This window comes from Trichechus manatus, unplaced genomic scaffold (assembly GCF_000243295.1).
Source record: "Trichechus manatus latirostris isolate Lorelei unplaced genomic scaffold, TriManLat1.0 scaffold00130, whole genome shotgun sequence".
In the NCBI taxonomy this organism is placed as follows: Eukaryota; Metazoa; Chordata; class Mammalia; order Sirenia; family Trichechidae; genus Trichechus; species Trichechus manatus.
In genome coordinates, this window is record NW_004444066.1 from 1,202,288 (window position 1) to 1,221,629 (window position 19,342).

The 19,342-nt window shown below is 43.5% G+C and overlaps 1 protein-coding gene across 2 annotated transcripts in view; it reads left to right on the forward strand.

Annotated features, from left to right (window-relative positions):
• Positions 1 to 9,907: 9,907 nt before the first annotated feature.
• Positions 9,908 to 19,342, forward strand: part of PDE6A (phosphodiesterase 6A) — a 103,578-nt gene continuing 94,143 nt past the window's right edge. Inside the window, exon 1 of one of the 2 annotated variants that reach the window (XM_004384903.2) lies at positions 9,908 to 10,492. In XM_004384903.2, the coding sequence (XP_004384960.1) occupies positions 10,019 to 10,492 (474 nt within the window). In that variant the 5' untranslated portion in view covers positions 9,908 to 10,018. The remainder of the gene's footprint in view (positions 10,493 to 19,342) is intronic. The other variant, XM_004384904.2, reaches the window with a different exon arrangement.

Genomic DNA, 19,342 nt, shown 5'->3' on the forward strand with positions numbered 1-19,342 from the left:
AGCAGCCATCTAAGATACTCCACTGGTCTCACCCCTTCAGGAGCAAGGGAGAATGAAGAGAACAGGAAACAAGGAAAAGATTAGTCCAAAGGACTAATGGACCACAGCTACTAAGGCCTCCACCAGACTGAGTCCAGTATAGCTAGATGCTGCCCAGCTATCACCACTGACTGCTCTGACCAGGATCACAACAGAGGGTTCTGGACAGAGCTGGAGAAGGAGGTAGAACAAAATTCTAACACACACAAAAAGACCAGATTTACTGGCCTGAAAGAGACTGGAGAAACCCCGAGAGTATGGCCCCCAGACACCCTTTTAGCTCAGGGGTGAAGTCACTTCTGAGGTTCACCTTTCAGCCGGGGATTGGACAGCTCCAGAAAACAAAACAGGATTAATGGGGCAGAGCAGTCCAGGGACAAGGACTAGAAGGCAGAAGTGAACAGGAAAGCTAGTGATAGGCAACCCAAGGTTGAGTAAGGACAGTGTTGACATGTAGTGGGGTTGTTAACCATTGTCATAGGGCAACATGTGTATTAACTGTTTCATGAGAAACTATTTTGTTCTGTAAACCTTCATCTAAAGTGAGAATAGCAGCACAATTGGAAGAGCGTAGTCGATGTCACTGAACTGTGCCTGTAGAAATTTTTGAAATGGTGTATCTTTGGCTATGTATATTTTCACCAAAAAAAAAAAAAAAAGGTCAAGAAGGGAGAGGTTTGACATGTTGTGGGGTTGTTAACCAATGTCATAAAACAATATGTATAATGACTGTTTAATGAGAAACTATTTGTTCCATAAACTTTCACCTAAAGTACAATAAAAAAAAAAAAAAGTCACACAGCCTCACTTCCACCGCACTCTGTATGCTGCAACAGTCATAAAAGCCTGCCTGATTTCAAAGAGAGGGGACACAGATCCCAAGCTTAGATGGGAGAAGTGTCAAAGTCACATTGTTAAAGAAGGACATGGGGGAGGGGAGATATTGAAATACTGGCGATCACAAGCCCCAGCATCCCAGATTCGTTCTTTCAGAGACAAGCGCTAGGTACTGTGGGAAACGGTCACCTAAGACGGAACATAACCTTTGCATAGTATTCCATTGTTTGGGCATACCATCATTTGTTTAAGCAGTGATAGACATTTAAATTGTTTCTATTCTTTTGATATTACAAATTGTGCTTTGAACAATGATAGGTATGTTTCCTGTGCCCCTTTCCCCCAGTCTCCAGTGGGGGCTTGCTCATGACACTTGCCTTTCAGGGCTGCTGTGTGGCAGGACAGAAAGCAGTCATTCTCAGGCTCCAGAAGAGAATCCCTCCTACTTTGGTCTTTGAGGGAAACCATGCTGAATTGTTCCAAAAGAGGAGAGGTTGGAGGGCCAAGGAGTCAGGGGGCAAGGAGATTTTTGAAAGTCCCCCCCAAGAATGAGAAAGTCACTGGGCTTTGCAGGATCCTTGGTATAAATGTTTAACACACTCTTCTGCTAATCATAAGGTTGGAGGTTTGAATCCACCCACAGGTGCCTCTGAAGAAAGGCCTGGCAATCTACTTCCAGAAAATCAGTCATTGAAAATCCTATGGAGTACAGTTCTACCCTGACACACATGGGGCTGCCATGAGTTAGAATCAACTCAGTGGCAACTAGTTTGAGTAGCAAGGACCTGGGCCTACTCCCCTGTCCTGGAAAGGTAGGAAACCTCTTGGTGCCCCAGGGAAGCTGGAGCCTGGAGGTAGGAGGTCTCAGCCTTGGCAGGGATGTCCAAGCCCCAGCTTAGAGCAGAACTGCTGGCCTTTGAGGGCCCCTACCAGCTTGGACAAGGGGCATATTGGTTGTAGCAGTGTGGATCAAAGGCTAGAGGGCTTTTCTCAGGCCGGATATAGGAAAAGCAGCAGGCCTTCATGTGATCCTGGGATAGGGCTGAAGACTCAATAATTACCAGGATTGAATTTCCTGCCAGCACTATGGGATGGAGATTTGGAGCATATACAGTTTGATTTGGAGACAGAGAAGAAATGTGACTCTTATAGCCCAGTAAGGAGTACAGGTCACTCCCACTAAAAATATTTGAGTACAGAAAATGATCTGTTTTTGAGGTTTCAGGTGATCACAAGCCCCAGCATCCCAGATTTGTTCTTTCAGAGATAAGTGCTAGAGGCTGGGAGAGATGGTCACCCAAAAGGGAACATAATCCATGCATTAAAATATTGACTCTACTATTATTTCTTTATTTAAACTTTCATCCCTTTTTGATAGCCAGGACAATATCTTAAAGGATTAGCAATCACTTTGTTCTGTCCTTCTGGTCAAATTTTAGATTAAGAAGATAAGAAAATAAGCAAGTGTGAAAAGATGTAACTACAAAAATATTCATTAAAAATTGCAGCAACAACAAAAAGATTAGTAACAGCCTAAATAACCAATAGTTGGAAGTAGGTTAAATAAATTATGGTACAGTCACCATGGAAATCGAAGCCCATTAAAAAATCATATGGTAAAAGAGTATTTAATGGCACAGAACACTGTCTACATATATTGTTAAATGTAAACAAAATATGTATTGAACAACCAAATTTATTTTGTTTTTATTTTAAATTTTGTTTTGTTTTGTTTTAAAAATTATATTCATGTGACTGGAAAAGAAGGATTTCTACCAAAATGTTTCTCTGGATGGTGATTTTTATTTTCTTCTTTTTCTTTACCTGAATATCTCAATTTTCTACAACACAAAAATGTATTACTTTTATAAAGAGAAAAATAAAAGTTTTGGTTAAAGAAAATAGGAAAATAGGTATATCTGCATTACTTCTGTTTTCTATGAAATATCACTGCTGCATACCTAGCTTACATTATCTTTATTATTGGCTACATTTACTGAGAGCAGGCCACCAACCAGGTTTGTAACAAATACTGCTTTAATCCTCAGACAACTCTACAAGATAAATATCATTGGTATGCACAATTTGCTAATGAGGAAATTGAGACCAGAGAGGTTAGGTAACTTGCCAATGTCAAAGCAAAAGTTTGTAAGTCACAAGATCAGCATTCAAACACAGCTTGTTCTGGTTCCAAAGCCCAAGTGTACCCTCCTGCCTTTTGCCTTTCTACTACTATGATCAAAAAGCATATATTTAGGACCTGATTTTGCCTGACTTTTCAGTATTACCCAAGGATTCATAACCTTTTTTGAATTACAGATCCCTTTCAGAATCTGAGCTTTAGAAAAACGCACAGGAGGACAAACTCCTAAGTGACTCATCCATGGACCCCAGGTTAGAGATCCTCATAGTTAACCAAAGTTCTTCAAAGACCAGCCAAGCAGGCACCAGGAAACGAAGTAGCTGAAAAAGTCACTAAATCAACCAGTAGCAGGATATTAAGATTTGTTATCAATTCTAGGTCAAGTGTAAAAACAAATTAAATGTGGACAGTGAGCCAAGGTTAAGTATAAAAAGAGGGTGGAGACCCACAAGGCTGTTAAGGGAGCTCCAATGGTTAGATGACAGAGCAAAGGAAACTCTGTCTTCCCTTCTCTGGCTTCAGAGGGAGGTGGGGTTTGGCAAGCCAGGAGGGGAAGGCCTTCCACCAGGAAAAGGAGGCTAAATAACCATTTAGGTCAGTGAAATGTCCTGAAGGAGGACATTCCATGCAGAGTTTCTTGCAGGGGTCCAGTGACATACAAACTATCCAAGCTTGCACTGCTTATTGTTTCCTATGCCTCCCTCCTCTACTCAGTCAGCAAGCATATCTTCCACATTCAACTTCTTGCTTCTACCCCCACTCACTCCTATTCATTCTCTCAACCTCCATGCTAGGGCAGTTCCTCATTCCTCTGGGAATATTGCAACAGCCTCCTCACTGGCTTGCTGGCCCCTGATGTTTGGATATTCTTTACCATATCCTGAGCATGCAAACCTCCAATGACAGGGTGTCTACTACCTCTAGGGGAATTCAGTTAGTCTTTTGAACTACTGACTATTGATGGTTAGGATAGCTAACAATAATTGAATGGCTTCTATTAAACTGAACTGTATTAAATTGCTGTTTCTGTAGGATAAAAATAGTCAAATAATGGTAGTTTCATGTGGCTCAACTTAATGTGTACCAGGTGCATAGTTTGCACTATACAATATGGTATCTCATTTAATCTCCACAACAGCCCTGTTAAATTATTCTGATTTAACAGATAAGCAAAGTGAGGTCCAGGAGAAATTAAATAATTTACACAGATAGCAAAGGAGAGGCCCAGACGCAGTCTTAAACCTAACTCCAGAGCTCCACTTCCTAAGCACTCTATGTACCTATGACTCTGTTTCACTGTCTTGTCCTGCCATTGGGACCTCCCTAAACAAAATGGTACCCCCTTTCCCTGCAACAGCCTTTCAGAGCTTCCTTCCAGTTGAACATCCTCAGTTCTTTCATCATTGTTCTTAACAGGAGTGATGAATGTGTGTCACCTGTGCAGGACTTTCATCCAGCACTGGGATTTGTGATGGCCACTAACATACTGACCAGTCTGTTCACATTCAAGCAGGTCCTGGATTTTTAAACAGCTACCTCACAAAACACTGCCTCTTGACCTGTTTTTCCTTGCTTGGTCCCATTTGCCCCCACTCCCCTTTTACCTCCAGCCTCAGAGTCTCAAAATCATCTGTGGTTCCTTGCTTCAGTTTCCTCATCTATGAAGTTGTATCTTGGAGTAGAGATAATTCTAAATAAATAGTGCCAGCTATTATTCCAGGCAAGAGTCCCTGGGTGGTGTAAACGATTAAATGCTTGGTTGGCAGTTAGAACCTACCCAGAGGCTCCTCAGTAGACAACCCTGTACGGCAGCTTCCAAAGGTTCACAACCTTGAAAACCTTGTGGAGCTGTTCTACTCTGCACACATGGGGTGGCCAGGAACTGGAATCAACTCCATGGCAACTAACAACAACAACATCATTCCAGGCGAGTCCTCTGGCAAGGCCTGTGGTGACTTCAGCCATTCTTGGTCAGTGATCCCTCACTCTGGGCCCATCCAGAGTCATGGAACCAGGAGTGTTAGAGATAAAAGTATTCAACTCCCTCATTTTGTTGATAGGGAAATTGAAGTCTTGAGAGAGGAAGAGACTATTTCAAGGTCATCGTATGAGTCAGTGACATGGCAGGGCCTACAATACCTCTACAATGAAAGATTCTGGTAGTGCATGCTCTTTTCTACACTGGATTACCCCAAACACTCTCTCCAACCCTACTGGAAACCCATCCCACCTCCATGCCCACCAAAGGAAAGAAGCTTCTGGTTTTCCAGTTTCTTTCCTGGATCCTTCCACTAACATCTGATATCAAAACCATTTAATAGGTATATTAGGAGGTGACCCACTGCAGATACCACCTTATCTATATCTACCCAACAATTAGGATTGAAGTTTTTCAACAGGCTTGCCTTCCTCATTCTGGCATATTAAAAAATGAGGTAAAAGTAGATTTTCCTGCAAAACAGTTTGTTATATTCCTAACAGAACTAAGCTTGGTGGGCATACTATGGGAAAGGACCTGGGCTGGGCTCTTTGGGGGGTAAAAAAAATGTGTAATATTTTACTCCTATCCTCAAGAAGCTTGAGTTTGGTAAGTGTACAGATGTGGGTAAATACTAAAAATAGGTAATATGACATAGAATGTATAAACTCCCATTACAATGGAAGGAAACCAATAGTTTGGTGGTTCTAAGTAGGAAAAGATTCTAGTTGGGCCATCAAAGAAGAATACATGAAGGTAATGGCATTTGGACTGGATAAGAAGGGACATGCAGAGCAAGAAAAAAGAATGAAGATGCAGAAGGCAGAAAGAATGAAAAACATTAGAACTTGGAGTCCTTGTAGAATTGTGGAAAATGAAGTAGCAAAGATTATTGGGACCAAATTCTGGGATTTCAGCTTCAAGGTATTTTTACTACAAAATATAGGGATATTACAGCATTGTTTATAATACTTCAAAATTATTACCTACATATCTAGATGTAGGATACTGGTTCTCAATGGAAAGTGATTTTGCTCCCCAAGGGATATTTGGCAAAGTCTGGAGACATTTTTGATTCTCACAGCTTGAAAGGCGAAGGGGGAGAATGCTATTGGTTTCTAATGGGTAGAGGTCAGGGATGCCATTAACCATCATATAACGCATAGGACAGATCCCACAACAAAAAAGTATCTGACTCAATATGTCAATAGGGTAGGGCTGAGATTGAGAAACCCTACCTTAAGGGATAGTACTATGGTATTACGGTAACTTCATACAGTGGAAGGCTCTTTAGTCATTACAAATCAATCAGAAAAAAAGTTTAATAAAAAAAAATCAGAGATAGCTTTGAAAGATGTTCATGTTATTCTGTAAGGTGGAAAAAGCAGGTTACAGTATGGTCCCATATTTGGAGATATGTAGATGCACAGACAGAGAGATAAATAGATAGATGGATAGTATCCCCACAACCTTATGCTCTGTGGATGTAGAGATCTTAGTTCCAAAGGGACGAATGCACCCACCTGGGGACACATCACTGAATCCATTGAACTGAAAGTTAAGAATGCCACCTGGCCCCTGTGGGCTCATTATGCCTCTGGATCAATAAGCTGGTGTGATTGTTCCTGATTAACAAGAGGAAATCAGACTGATATTACATAAAGGAGGTAAAGAAGAGTATATCTGGAATGCAGGATATCCCTTAGGGTGTCTCAGTACTACCATGCCCTGTGATCAAAGTCAAAGGAAAACTACAGCAACCCAATTTCGACATGCCTACTAATGACCCAGACTCTTCAGGAATGAAAGTTTGGGTCACCCTGCCAGGCAAAGAAGTATAACCAGCTGAGGTGCTTGCTGAGGGCAAAGGGAATACAGAATGAGTGGTGGAAGAAGGTAGCTCTAAATACCAGTTATAACCAGGTGACCAGTTGCAGAAACAAGGACTGTAATTGTTATGAGTACTTCTGCCTTGTATGTGTGCATCAAATATTTTTGTTTTCTTCACTTATAAAATTTAAGATGTGAACCGGGCTAGTGTGTGTTTGGTTGTATGTGTGTTTATTGTATCATGTTGCACGCAAGTATCACTTTATAATTGTCTTTATTCAGAGATTATGTATGGATTAAGGAGTTGTGTACAGGTGCCAAGTTGACAAGCGGTGGACTATGATTGTTAAGGTTGTGTGTCAACTTGGCTGGGCCATGATTCTCAGTAGTTTGGCAGTTATGATGTAGTTTGGCAGTCTTGTAATGATATGTTCACCTCCATGATGAGATTTGATATAACGTGATCACCTCCATGATGAGATCTGCTGTGAATAGCCAATCAGTTGAAAGGCAGTTTCCTTGGGAGTGTGGCCTGCATCCAATATAGGTGGACTTCTGGCAAGGCTTGTGGGCTTTTGCTGGCTCCTGTTTGTCTGACCACTGGTTCTTGGGACTTGAGCTAGCAGCTTACCTGCCGTCTTGCCTGCCAATCTTAGGATTCATTGGCCTTTGCAGCCTGTGAGCCAGAGACCTGCTGTCTGACCTTCCTATTTTGGGTTCGCCAGTCCCTGCAGCTACGTGAATCAGGAGAAACCTCTAGTATGACCCACAAACTTGGAATTTTCCAGCCTCTACAACCACGTGAGTCATTTCCTTGATATAAGTCTCTCTCTATATATATATGTATATATTTATACACTTCACTGGTTTCGCTTCTCTAGAGAAGCCAGCCTAACACAGTTAGATAGATAGACAGGTAGATATATATATAATCTCCAGGGAAAAATTTAAAATATACAAAAATATTGGCAATTTAATATCTGATTATGTTTGATTTGAATGTGATATTTTCTAAATGTTAAACAAGCAAATATAGAGGACTTATAATTTTAAAAACATTACTGAGCACCAAGGCTGTGCCAGGTACCACTGTAAGGCACTAAGGAATCAGTCCTGACAGATTCCTGCCCTCATGGAGCTCACAGTATAGTGGGGAAGTCAGACAATAGACAAGGAAACAAAAAACATACAAGATAATGTCTGATAGTTATAAATGCAATCAAGGAAATAGATGGGATGATATGAAGGGTAGGAACTGGGTAGGTGGTGGTTGGGAGCTACTTGGGATGAGATAACTTGAATAACTAGTGTGAGCTGAGATCTGGAGGTTGAAAAGAAGCCGGGGTGCAGACAGCTGGGGAAGAGCATTCTGGATGAAGGAGTTAGGCTCGCACTAGGTATGGTGGGAACATTTGGAGAAAGTCAGGTCTGCTGTTTGGGTCGCCAGACCAAGTGGCCCAACTGCATTCCAGTGCTGACAAGGTGCGGTACCCCAAGAATTTATTACACTCTACAATAGAGAAGGTAGTAATCTACTTTCCAGTGAGGTTCATTTACAAAGTTCAAAGTGCTATCTACAGTCTATATAACACACACTCTGCTGTATATGATGTAGAGGTCCCTGGCTCTAGCAGATATATTCACGGAAGCTAAAGTCAGCTGTGCGGGGAGAAAGGAAAGCACTCTTCTCCACCTCCCCCTAGTGTGCTGGAGGGGCACTTCAAGGAAGATTCTGGTGTTTCAAGATTCACTGGAGCTAACAGCATCTAGACTATTGTGTGCATTTGTGATCAATTAATCTCCAAAGGAGCCCTGCTGGCGCACCAGGCTGGAGCCAGGAAAGGCTCATGAAAAGGCCAAGAGAAAGATCAAGGGATGGAAGGGAAACACAGTGTTAGGTATCTGTGGAAAGAACAGAAACTAAAATGTTAACTAGGGGTTACCTCTTGGTAGTAGGGTTATGGGGTGATTTTAACTGTCGTTTTGTATATTTTCTATAGTGGACATGTATTGTTTTTATAACAAAAGAAAAACTATAAAAGGGGTTGTCATGGTTTGAATTATGTCCCCCCAAAAATGTGTGTATCAATTTGGCTGGGCCATGATTCCCAGAATTGTGTGGTTGGCCTCCATTTTGTGATTGTAATTTTATGTTAAAGAGGATTAGGGTGGGATTGTAACACCATCTTTACCCAGGTCACATCCAATGTAAAGGGAGTTTCCCTGGGGTGTGGCCTGCACCACCTCTTATCTCTCAAGAGATAAAAGGAAAGGGAAGCTAGCAGAGAATTGGGGGACCTCATACCATCAAGAAAGCAGTGCCGGGAGCAGAGCGCATTCTTTGGACCGGGGTCCCTGCCTAGTCCAGGGGAGCACTGATGAGAAGGCCGGGAGAGAGAGAAAGCCTTCCCCTGGAGCGGACGCTCTGAATTGGGACTTCTAGCTTACTTTACCGTAAGAAAATAAACTTCTCTTTGTTAAAGCCATGCACTTGTGGTATTTCTGTTGTAGCAGCACTAGAAGACTAAGACAGGGGTGTTGTTTTCCTGAGGGCTCTTAGAATTCAAAAATTAAAGAATCATTGAAATCTAAAGCTGAGAAAGGGTTTAATGCAGAGATTGTGAAATCTTGATCCATAGGTATTAGACCTGTGATGTAAATGAGAGAAGCAGGTTGAGTGATGAATGTGCAAATTGACCACCCACGTTGCAGGGAGAGGGATGAGCAATCGCCACTCCCCCAGCTCCAGCCATTCCTGCCATGGAAGAATTGGATGTGGAGTTGTTAGATCTTCTGAGTCTCCGAGAGAAGCCAAACAAATCTCCTAAATATTAAAAGTTAGGCTTCAATGTCAAATGTTCAAGAAAAATGCCATACAGCCACCTCCCGCTCTGTGCAGACATTCCTTCTCAGCTATTAGCAGACTAAGTTGAAAAAGAGAACTCTCACTATGTCCCGTCTGGGGCCCAGTAGCATCTGGAACACACTGATCCTCATAATCCTTTTTCTTGGGAAATATTAATGACTTAATCCCCCAAGCTCACTCCCTGTCTTACGTGGCCATCTCAGTGAGGTTTACAAAGACCCAGAGAAGTCCAGATTGGAGTGGAACACATTCTGACTTGATTTGCTACGGACTACAATTGCCAGCCTCAGCCCCTCCACAGAAGTAGGCAGTTGAACTCCCAGCCATGGGTGAGTTGACAGCGGAGGAGGTGGAGAAGTTCCTGAACTCAAATATTGGCTTTGCTAAACAATACTACAACCTCCACTACCGGGCCAAGGTCATCTCGGACCTCCTTGGGGCCAAGGAGGTGGCCGTAGACTTTAGCACCTACCACTCACTAAGCAGTGTGGAGGAGAGTGAAATCATCTTTGACCTCCTGCGGGACTTTCAGGAGAATTTACAGACTGAGAAATGCATCTTCAATGTCATGAAGAAGCTGTGCTTCCTCCTACAGGCAGATCGCATGAGCCTGTTCATGTACAGGACCCGCAATGGCATCTCGGAGCTAGCCACGCGGCTCTTCAACGTCCACAAGGATGCGGTCCTGGAGGACTGCCTGGTGGTGCCCGACTCGGAGATTGTCTTCCCTCTGGACATGGGTGTGGTGGGCCACGTTGCACATTCCAAAAAGATCTCCAACGTCCCCAACACAGGAGAGGTACTTTCTTCCCCATTAGAGGAAGGTACACAAGGGCAGTGAGGCATGATTCCATGTGGTTATGGGGTGAAAGAGAGGTGGGGAGCTGCCACCACCAAGACTGGGCTGATGACGACTTGGTGCTTTATTTATTTACTTATTTATTTATAACTTTGTAATTCTACATACTCTTTCTCTACCTCGTTGTTGTTGTTAGTTGCCATCCAGTCGATTCCAACTCACCATGATCCTGTGTGTTATAACTTTTTATTCTGAAGATAGTTTCAAACTTAACCAAAGAGTTTAAAAGTACTACAAAGAGCTGTATATTTTTCATCCAAATTCACCTGTTGTTAACATTTTGCCATATTTACTTTATAGCCCCCTTGTTTTCTGAACCATTTAGGAGTAAGTTGCAGACAGCATATCCTTTTGCCTTTGTGTATTTCCAGAGCAAAAACATTTCTTACATATCCACAACACTCAAATTCAGAACATGTAACATTGATACAATATTATTATCTAATAAACAGTTCGTATTCAGTTTTTGCCATTTGTCTCAATTATGCCCATCAGGGTGCTGTTTCTTTAGTCTCCTTGACGCCGGAACAGTTTCTCAGTATGTCTTTGTTTTTCATGACACTGACATTTTTGAAGGGTGGCAGTGGTAGTGTTGTTGGTAGCCATTGGGTTGATTCTATGTGTGTCAGAGTAGAACTATTCTCCATAGTTTTCGGTGGCTAATTTTTCAGAAGCAGATCACCAGGCCTTTCTCTCGAGGTGCCTGTGGGTGGACTCAAACTGTCAACCCTTTGGTTAGTAGCCAAGCACTTATTGGTTTGCACCACCCCTTTTGTAGAAAGGTCTCTCCATTTGGGCTTTTCTGGAGGGGATTGGATTCAGGTAAAGCATTTTTGGTAGGCATATCACAGAGGGGATGTATTTTTCTTGTCAACAGAAGGCATATGAAAGCTGGTGGCTGTGCATGAGATGCACTGGCTGAGAATCGAACCTAGGTCGCTGTCTTAGTCATTTAGTGCTGCTATAACAGAAGTACCACAAGTAGATGACTTTAACAAAGGGAAATTTATTTTCTCACAGTCTAGTAGGTTAGAAGTCCAAATTCAGGGCATCAGCTCCAGGGGAAGGCTCTCTCTCTCTGTCAGCTCTGGAGGAAGATCCTTCTCATCAATCTTCCCCTGGACTAGGAGCTTCTCCAGGCAGGAACCCCAGGTCCAAAGGACATGCTCTGCTCCTGGTGCTTCTTTCTTGGTGGTATGAGGTCCCCCTACTCTCTGCTCATTTCCCTTTCCTTTTATCTCTTGTAAGACAAAAGGTGGTGCAGGCCACACTCCAGGGAAACTCCCTTTACATTGGATCAGGGATGTGACCTTAGTATGGGTGTTTTACAATCCCACTCTAATCCTCTTTAACATAATATAATCTTGCCTCATTAACCACAAGCAGAGGTTAGGATTTATAACACACAGGAAAAGTAAAATCACAAAATGGAGGACAACCACACAATACTGAGAATCATAGCCTAACCAAGTTGACACATATTTTTGGAGGACACAATTCACTCCATGACAGTCTCCCACATGAAAGGTGATAATTCTACCACTGAACAACCACTGGCCCCTATTTCAGGTGAAGGTTCATAAAAAGTAGAGAGGGAGGGGGCTTCAGAGATCTCTCTGTCCAACTGCCTCATTTTGTGGATGAGGAAACTGAAGCCAGGAAGAGAGAAGGGGCTTGCCCAAGGTCACCAGATATTTAGGGGCAAAGCCTAGACTTCACATCCACTAATGCAGGAGTTCAAATGGGTTGTCTCTTTGCCTTGGGTTCCTTGGCAAAATAAGAAGCACAGACTCAACCTCTGTGGGAAATGGCGTTCCTTCAAACACTCTGGGCTGCATCTCCCAAGAGATGGCTGTCTTCCCTCATCTTCCTCTTGAGCATTCAGGTGGCCACGGCTTTCCTGAGGACTCATTCAAGTGGACTGAGATCATTCTGAATTCAACTCTCTCCAGACGTTAATTGTAGCCAGCAAGGATTATCTTGCTCATTTCACCTTCACAGCAACCATGTGACACAGTAACTGTTATTATCCCCATTTTATAGATAACCCAGAAAGGGTGATTAACTTGCTCAGGGTCACAGGATAGATATTCAGGGTGAGTAACTTGCTCAGGGTCACACAGACAGAAAATGGCAGAGTACAGATTAGAACCCAGGCACTCTGGCTTTGTACCCATGCTCTTAATCATTCTACAATTCTATACTGCCTCCTTATCTATTAAATGAGGGCATTGAGCTGTTCTTGTTAAGTGCCAAGGAGTCAATTCTGACTCATGATGACCACATGTGACAGAGTACAACTGCCCCATATGGTTTTCTAGGCTGTAATCTTTACAGGACCAGATCACCAGGTCTTTCTCTTAAAGGGCTGCTGGTAGATTCAAACTGCCAACCTTTCAGTTGGCAGCCAAATGCTTAACTATGGTGCTGCCGGAGCTCCTTGGCATTGGACTGTTGTTACTGTGTGCTGTCAAGATGATTCTGACTCATAGGGATCCTATATGACAGAGTAGACCTGCTCCTTAGGGTTTTCTAGGCGGTAATCTTTATTAACTATGCATTCGACTGTGTAGATCACAACAAATTATGGATAACATTGTGAAGAATGGTAATTTCAGAACACTTAATTGTGCTCATGAAGAACCTATACATAGACCAAGAGGCAGTTGTTTGAACAGAACAAGGGGATACTGTGTGACTTAAAATCAGGAAAGGTGTGCATCATGGATGTATTATTTCACCATACTTATTCAATCTGTACGCTGAACAAATAATCTGAGAAACTGGACTATATGAAGAAGAACTCGGCATCTGGATTGGAGGAAGACTTATTAACATCCTGTGACATGAAGATGACACAACCTTGCTTGCTGAAAATGAGGAGGACTTGAAGCACTTACTGATGAAGACCAAAGACTATGGCCTTCAGTATGGATTACACCTCAACGTAAAGGAAAAAAAAAAAATCCTCACAGCTGTACCAATAAGCAATATCATGATAAACGGAGAAAAGATTGAAGTTGTCAAGGATTTCATTTTACTTGGATCCACAATCAGTGCCCATGGAAGCAGCAGTCAAGAAATCAAATGACATATTGCATTGGGCAAATCTGCTGCAAAAGACCTCTTTAAAATGTTAAAAAGCAAATATGTCACCTTGAGGGCTAAGTTGTGCCTGACCCAGGCCATGGTCTTTTCAATTGCCTCATATGATTGTGAAAGCTGGACAATGAATAAGGATGAATACAATGTTGGCAAAGAATATTGACTATACCATGGACTGCCAGAAGAATGAACAAATCTGTCTTGGAAGAAGTACACCCAGAATGCCCCTTAAAAAGGAGGATGGTGAGACTTTGTCTCATGTACTTTGGGCATGTTATCAGGAGGGACCAGTCCCTGGAGAAGGACATCATGCTAAGAAAGTAGAGGGTCAACGAAAAAGAGGAAGACCTTGGATGAGATGGATTGACACAGTGGCTGCAACAATGGACTCAAACAGCAACGATTGTGAGGATGGCATATGACCAGGTAGTGTTTCATTCTGTTGAACGTGGGGTCACTATGAGTCGGAATCGACTTGACGGCACCTAACAACAACAGAATCTTTATGATAGCAGATTGCCAGGCCTTTTCTCCCACAGAGCTGCTAGTGGGTTTGAACCTCCAAAGGTTCAGTTAGTAGCCAAGGGTTTAACCGCATTGCACCGCCAGGAATCCTTTGGCACTGGATGAGGTGTTGTAAAATCATGCACTTTGAGAGCTAGATCTTAGAGTGAATCATGACTGTCACATTCTAAGAATATGGCCTTGGCAAATCTCTTAGCCTATCTGGGCTCATTTTGTAGTTTATAAAATGGAGGTGATAATATCTACCTCACTGCCTTGTTGTAAGGATTAAATGAACGAATTATTTCTCACTTAGCACAGTTCCTGGCACTTTGTAATGGCTCACAATGGCAGCTCCCATTCCTTGTTATTCTCATTACTGTTATGTTGTTGTTGTTAAGAATCTCTTCTAAGTGACAAATGCTCTACCCGGTTTGTGTGGGATTTGAAGAAGAATCCAGTCTTCTCTTCCCGAGTTCTCAGAGTAGATTCTATTCATGGGGAAACAGAGAACAGAGGTGCCAAGAGCTTCTGTGGATCCTGGTGTAAGCAATTGAGGATTGTCTGATTCTGAAAGATCTCAGTCTAAGAATCTGCGGAATCCTTGGGCTAAGTGACCACCTGCTATTTCCTGTTCAACCCTCAAAGCTCATTTTAGAAGTGCAGCCTGTGCTTCCCTGGAGGCTGTCAGGCCTGAGTCCATCCAGGCTGCCAGCCTTGTATACTCAGCACTTACATGTGTTTGCTTCTCTCGTTGTTCCTCTGGAGAAATCTTACTAAACTCAAGACTCTGGGAAGGATGCAGCTTTGTCTGGCAAACAGTAACTGGGGGTTGGGTGGAGAAAGAGGAGGAAGAGGTACAGATTGGACCTGGGTCCCCGAACTACACACAAGTGATAATCTTAGCCTTCAGCACTCCAAGAAAATCTGGGAAATGGTTATAATCACTGCATTTTTAAAATGTGAAACCATGAATGGAGAGGTTTTCCAGAATTGTAATGTAGCTCCCCTCCTCCTAGAAAATTCTTACTCATCCTTGGGATCTCCCTGGGGAAGACCTACCAGTAGGGTTACCGGATAAAATCCAGGATGCCTAGTAAAATTTGAATTTTAGATAAACGACACATAATTTTTTAGTATGAGTATATTCCCTGCAGTATTTGGGACATACTTATATTTAAAAATTATTCATTGTTTACCTGAAACTCAAATCTAACTGGGCATCCTATATTTTTATTTGCTTGCACACTATTTGCCATTCAATATTTAATGGTTGATGTATTAGTTCTTTACCCTTTCTCCTAGCAGGAAAGCTCTACAAGATCTGTCCCTGTCTGTCTTGTTTACCACTTGTCCCTGACACCTAGTCCAGTTCCTGGGACAGAGTGGGTACTGATTACAGTTTATTGGGTGAGTGAATCAGTGATGATCCTTCCCCAGGAAGTCACGTTTCTGAAGACTGAACCTGAAAGGACTGTCATTTCCAGAGAATCTGACGTGTATTGTCTGCTCCTGCACTTTGGCCCTTCCTTTGAAACCTGGGACCCAGCATGCTAGACTGGAAAGAAACCTCAAGGAAGACCCGATCCAACACTGATTTTACCAAAGGGGAAACTGAGGCCCAGAGAGGTTTCAGCTACTGACAATGTACTGATGGCCCCTGAGCCGTTTCCTAATTCTGATCATTCATAGAACTAGTCCCTCTTTCCTTGGTACCCCAGGGTACCCTGAGCCCCCATCCTGTGAGGGACTGCTTCACATTATTGTTTGAAATGTAGGTCCATGCTTTATATGATGCTGCCATTATACCGTGAGAACCCAGCGCGGCTTAGTGAGGGTAACAGAGCCCAGGGAGCAATCTCTAAGTTATGTCCCCCCACCCCCAATCTGAGTAGCCAGGGCAATCTCTAAGTTGAGTGCCCCCGCCCCCTCACTTTAAGATTAATAGATGTTGATAGTGGTGATGGATCAGCAAAAAAGCCTTCCCCCTCTTGTCCGGCTGCCTCAGTCAGATGCCCTTCATATTTGTGGTGCCTTGGGATGTCATTCCACACCTCACCTGGCACCCTCTTGGACTTGGGCCTGGGGGCAAGTGCCCTCCTCTGCCCGCCCCACACCTCTGCAATGGGGGCACACTCATCTTACTGGTTTTGGCAAGTCCAGTGCCTGGCAGAGAGCCAATGCTCAGTTAATATAAATGGAAGAACGAATCAATCAATCAATGAGTGAATGAATAAACAGAGTGATGGTGCTACTTATAAGCAAGTGAGTTGTCTATAAAACCAGGAAGGTGACCGTTCTGTGTAACAGGGCTGGATGTGAGAGTTAATGAGATAATCCATGTAAGCTGTCTGGCACTGGGCTAGTACATCATTATTATTCAGTAAGTAGTAGATTTCATTATGGGACACAATCGAGCTTGGCACTGTGAATGTCTGAAAAGGAGAACTGGGAAATCCAGACATGAGAAGCTATGTGGTATTGCACTTGGCATAAAATCCAAGGCCCTACCTTATCTGGCCGCTGTCCACTTGTCTAACTCCCTTGGCCTCCATGCTCCCTCTCACTATCTGTGCTTCGGCTACACTGGTCTTTCAGTTCATCACATCAGCTAAGCCCGTTCCCACCTCCTGCCCTTTGCCCTCTATGTAATCCCACTTGGAATGCTCTTGACATTCCCGGCCCCTTCTCATGCTTCAGCTCTCAGCTCAGTAGTCCTTCTGCAGGGAAGCCTCCCTGACCACCATAACTCTCTAAGATAGCCTCACCCCACCATCCCTTCCATCACTTTCTATAGCATCTCCCAGTTTGTTTCCCTTGAAGCAGTTATCATGACGGGGAGGGAGAATGCTTAGCTATTTATTTACCTGGTCTTTGTCTCCCCATTTGAATGTAAGCTTTAGCAAGGCAAGTTCACCTCTCTGTTCACTGCTGTAGTCCCAGAGTCTAGAAAAGTACCAGCATGCAGAAGGCACTCTGTGAATGCTAGCTGACTTTGAGTAAATGAATGACTTTGGACTTTCTCTAGCTTGACTTCTGATCCCTGGACTTGAAAATAAATGGTTTGAGCTAAAGGGCATTGAAGTCCCCTTCTGCCTCTGATAATCTAAGGTTCTATGATGTGGTTTTTTACAATTTATGCTGAAAATATAGGGATGACAATGTTTGTGCAAACACCAGTCAGTTGGTAGCTGGAGTGCCTGTGAGGGATATTCCAAGGCTGAGAACTCCGTGAGAAAGAGGCTCTTGGTGAATTTAATAATCTGCCTTAGGTGAGGTTCAAGTTTTGCTTTTCTTGATAGAGGTGACTATTGCACAACTGAGCTGACTTCATGAAATGAATCTGAGCGTGCCCCATCCAGACTTGTCTTTAGAAATTCATCAGTAAGTATCCTTAGAGAATGACATTGAAAACCCTTCTTGGCTAATGCCTCCTTAGAGATTTCATTTAATCCTTAAATGCTAATTCAGGTAAGGCAGTACAAGCTTCTCCTAATTCCTTTACCCTTCACCTGGGTTAAAGCAGCTTCTTTGACAATAATGCCGTTGCCTGTTTATTTAATCCCACTGCAACTGCGAGACATTCATACACGCAGAGCATCCCACTCTGAATTCATGAATCCTGGGGAAGAGCAAAGGGAGACCCTGAACACTCACTTCTAGCAAGGCCATGTGAGTCAGCTCTGTGGAGTCAATTTCGATACTCAGAACAGCACGAACTGCACATGTTTGGGTTGGCTCGTGTCTCAAGCAACGCTGACAGTTGGGAAAACTCACAGTGCTACCAGGAGACAGAAAGGTGGATTCTTCTGAATTTAAAACAATTCAGCCTCTGTTCCCTCATTCTGACCACAGGAACTATGCTGCCCCATACCCTGGCCCCCAGGCTGCTTTGGGTGTGGGGTAGAGGTGTGTGCTCTTCTGCACTCCCATAGCCTTGAGCCAAGTTTTGACTGCCTGTATTACTATTATTGATTTATCTGGGAGCAGGCCTGGTTCTTAGTCACTCTTGTACTCTTAGCACTTAGCTTCGGGCCTGATACATGGTGGGTCTTCAATTATGATTTGTGGAATAAGGGTATCCGCTGGACCGGCCATATGGTGCTAGAACTAATTGTTTTCAAAGTTGAAAATATGAAATTGTTTTGTTCAGTGACCTGGACCCAGGTCTAACCTTATCCAGACTTCCCTGAGAGGCAGAAGAGCTGAGGCGAGGTTCTGGAGTCTCATCTTGGACAGTGACGTTAACCTTCTTGGGTTTCAGTTTCTCCTTCTGAAAAATGGCATGGGGTCGGCATCTGACTTCCTTTAATTTCACAAGGGAGAAGGAGAATCAAGATCAACAGCACAAGGCTGATTCCTATGAGGTGGAGGTCAGACATGCCTCCTCTCTCAGCCATCTTTACCAATTCTGACACCAACTGTCCCTCCCACGGCACTCTCTACTTCTCTGCTATACTCACTACAGTCAAGTCAATTCTGACTTATAGCGACCTGTTAGGACAGAGTAGAACTGCTCCATAGGGTTTCCAAGGAGTGGCTGGTGGATTTGAACTGTCTACCTTTTGGTTAGCAGCTATAGCACGCCGTAGCTTTTAACTGCTGTGCCACCAGGGCCCCATACTTCTCTGCTGGATTCAATAATTCATTGCAATGGCCACGTAAAACTCACAGACAATACTCATGATTATGGGGTCTATTAGAGAAGCAACAGGTTACAATTCAGGTTTAGAAACGCTCAGGACACAGTTCTTCCATTAGGACAGCCTCCTTTCAGCTGTGCCCACAGGCACGCCTCTCTCTGGCCCCTCAGCCTCTGCCCCTGCTTGGGCAAGTGTTAGGAAGTTCTTTTAACACTGCCAATAGTGCCCAGAGGCACCTCACTCTGTCAGTAAGCCTCGACCCAAAGGTGCTCAACTCTAGCTCCTTGGGTCAGCAAACCTAGCTCCACCAAGTGCCTAGAGGCACCCTACTCTGCCAGCAAGCCTCCTGCCTAAAGGCACTCAGCTTTCTTGCTCTGTGGGCCAGGAAGCCCACCACACTGTCTCCTGCCAGTCTCTCCTGCTGCCATTTCTCTGCCACCACTTCTCATCGTCTTCAGTGTTATAGCTCTCTCTCTCTTCTCTCTATCTCGGTCTCCAGGTTCCAGGAGGGTCTCAGCGTAGGAATCCCAGGTCCAAA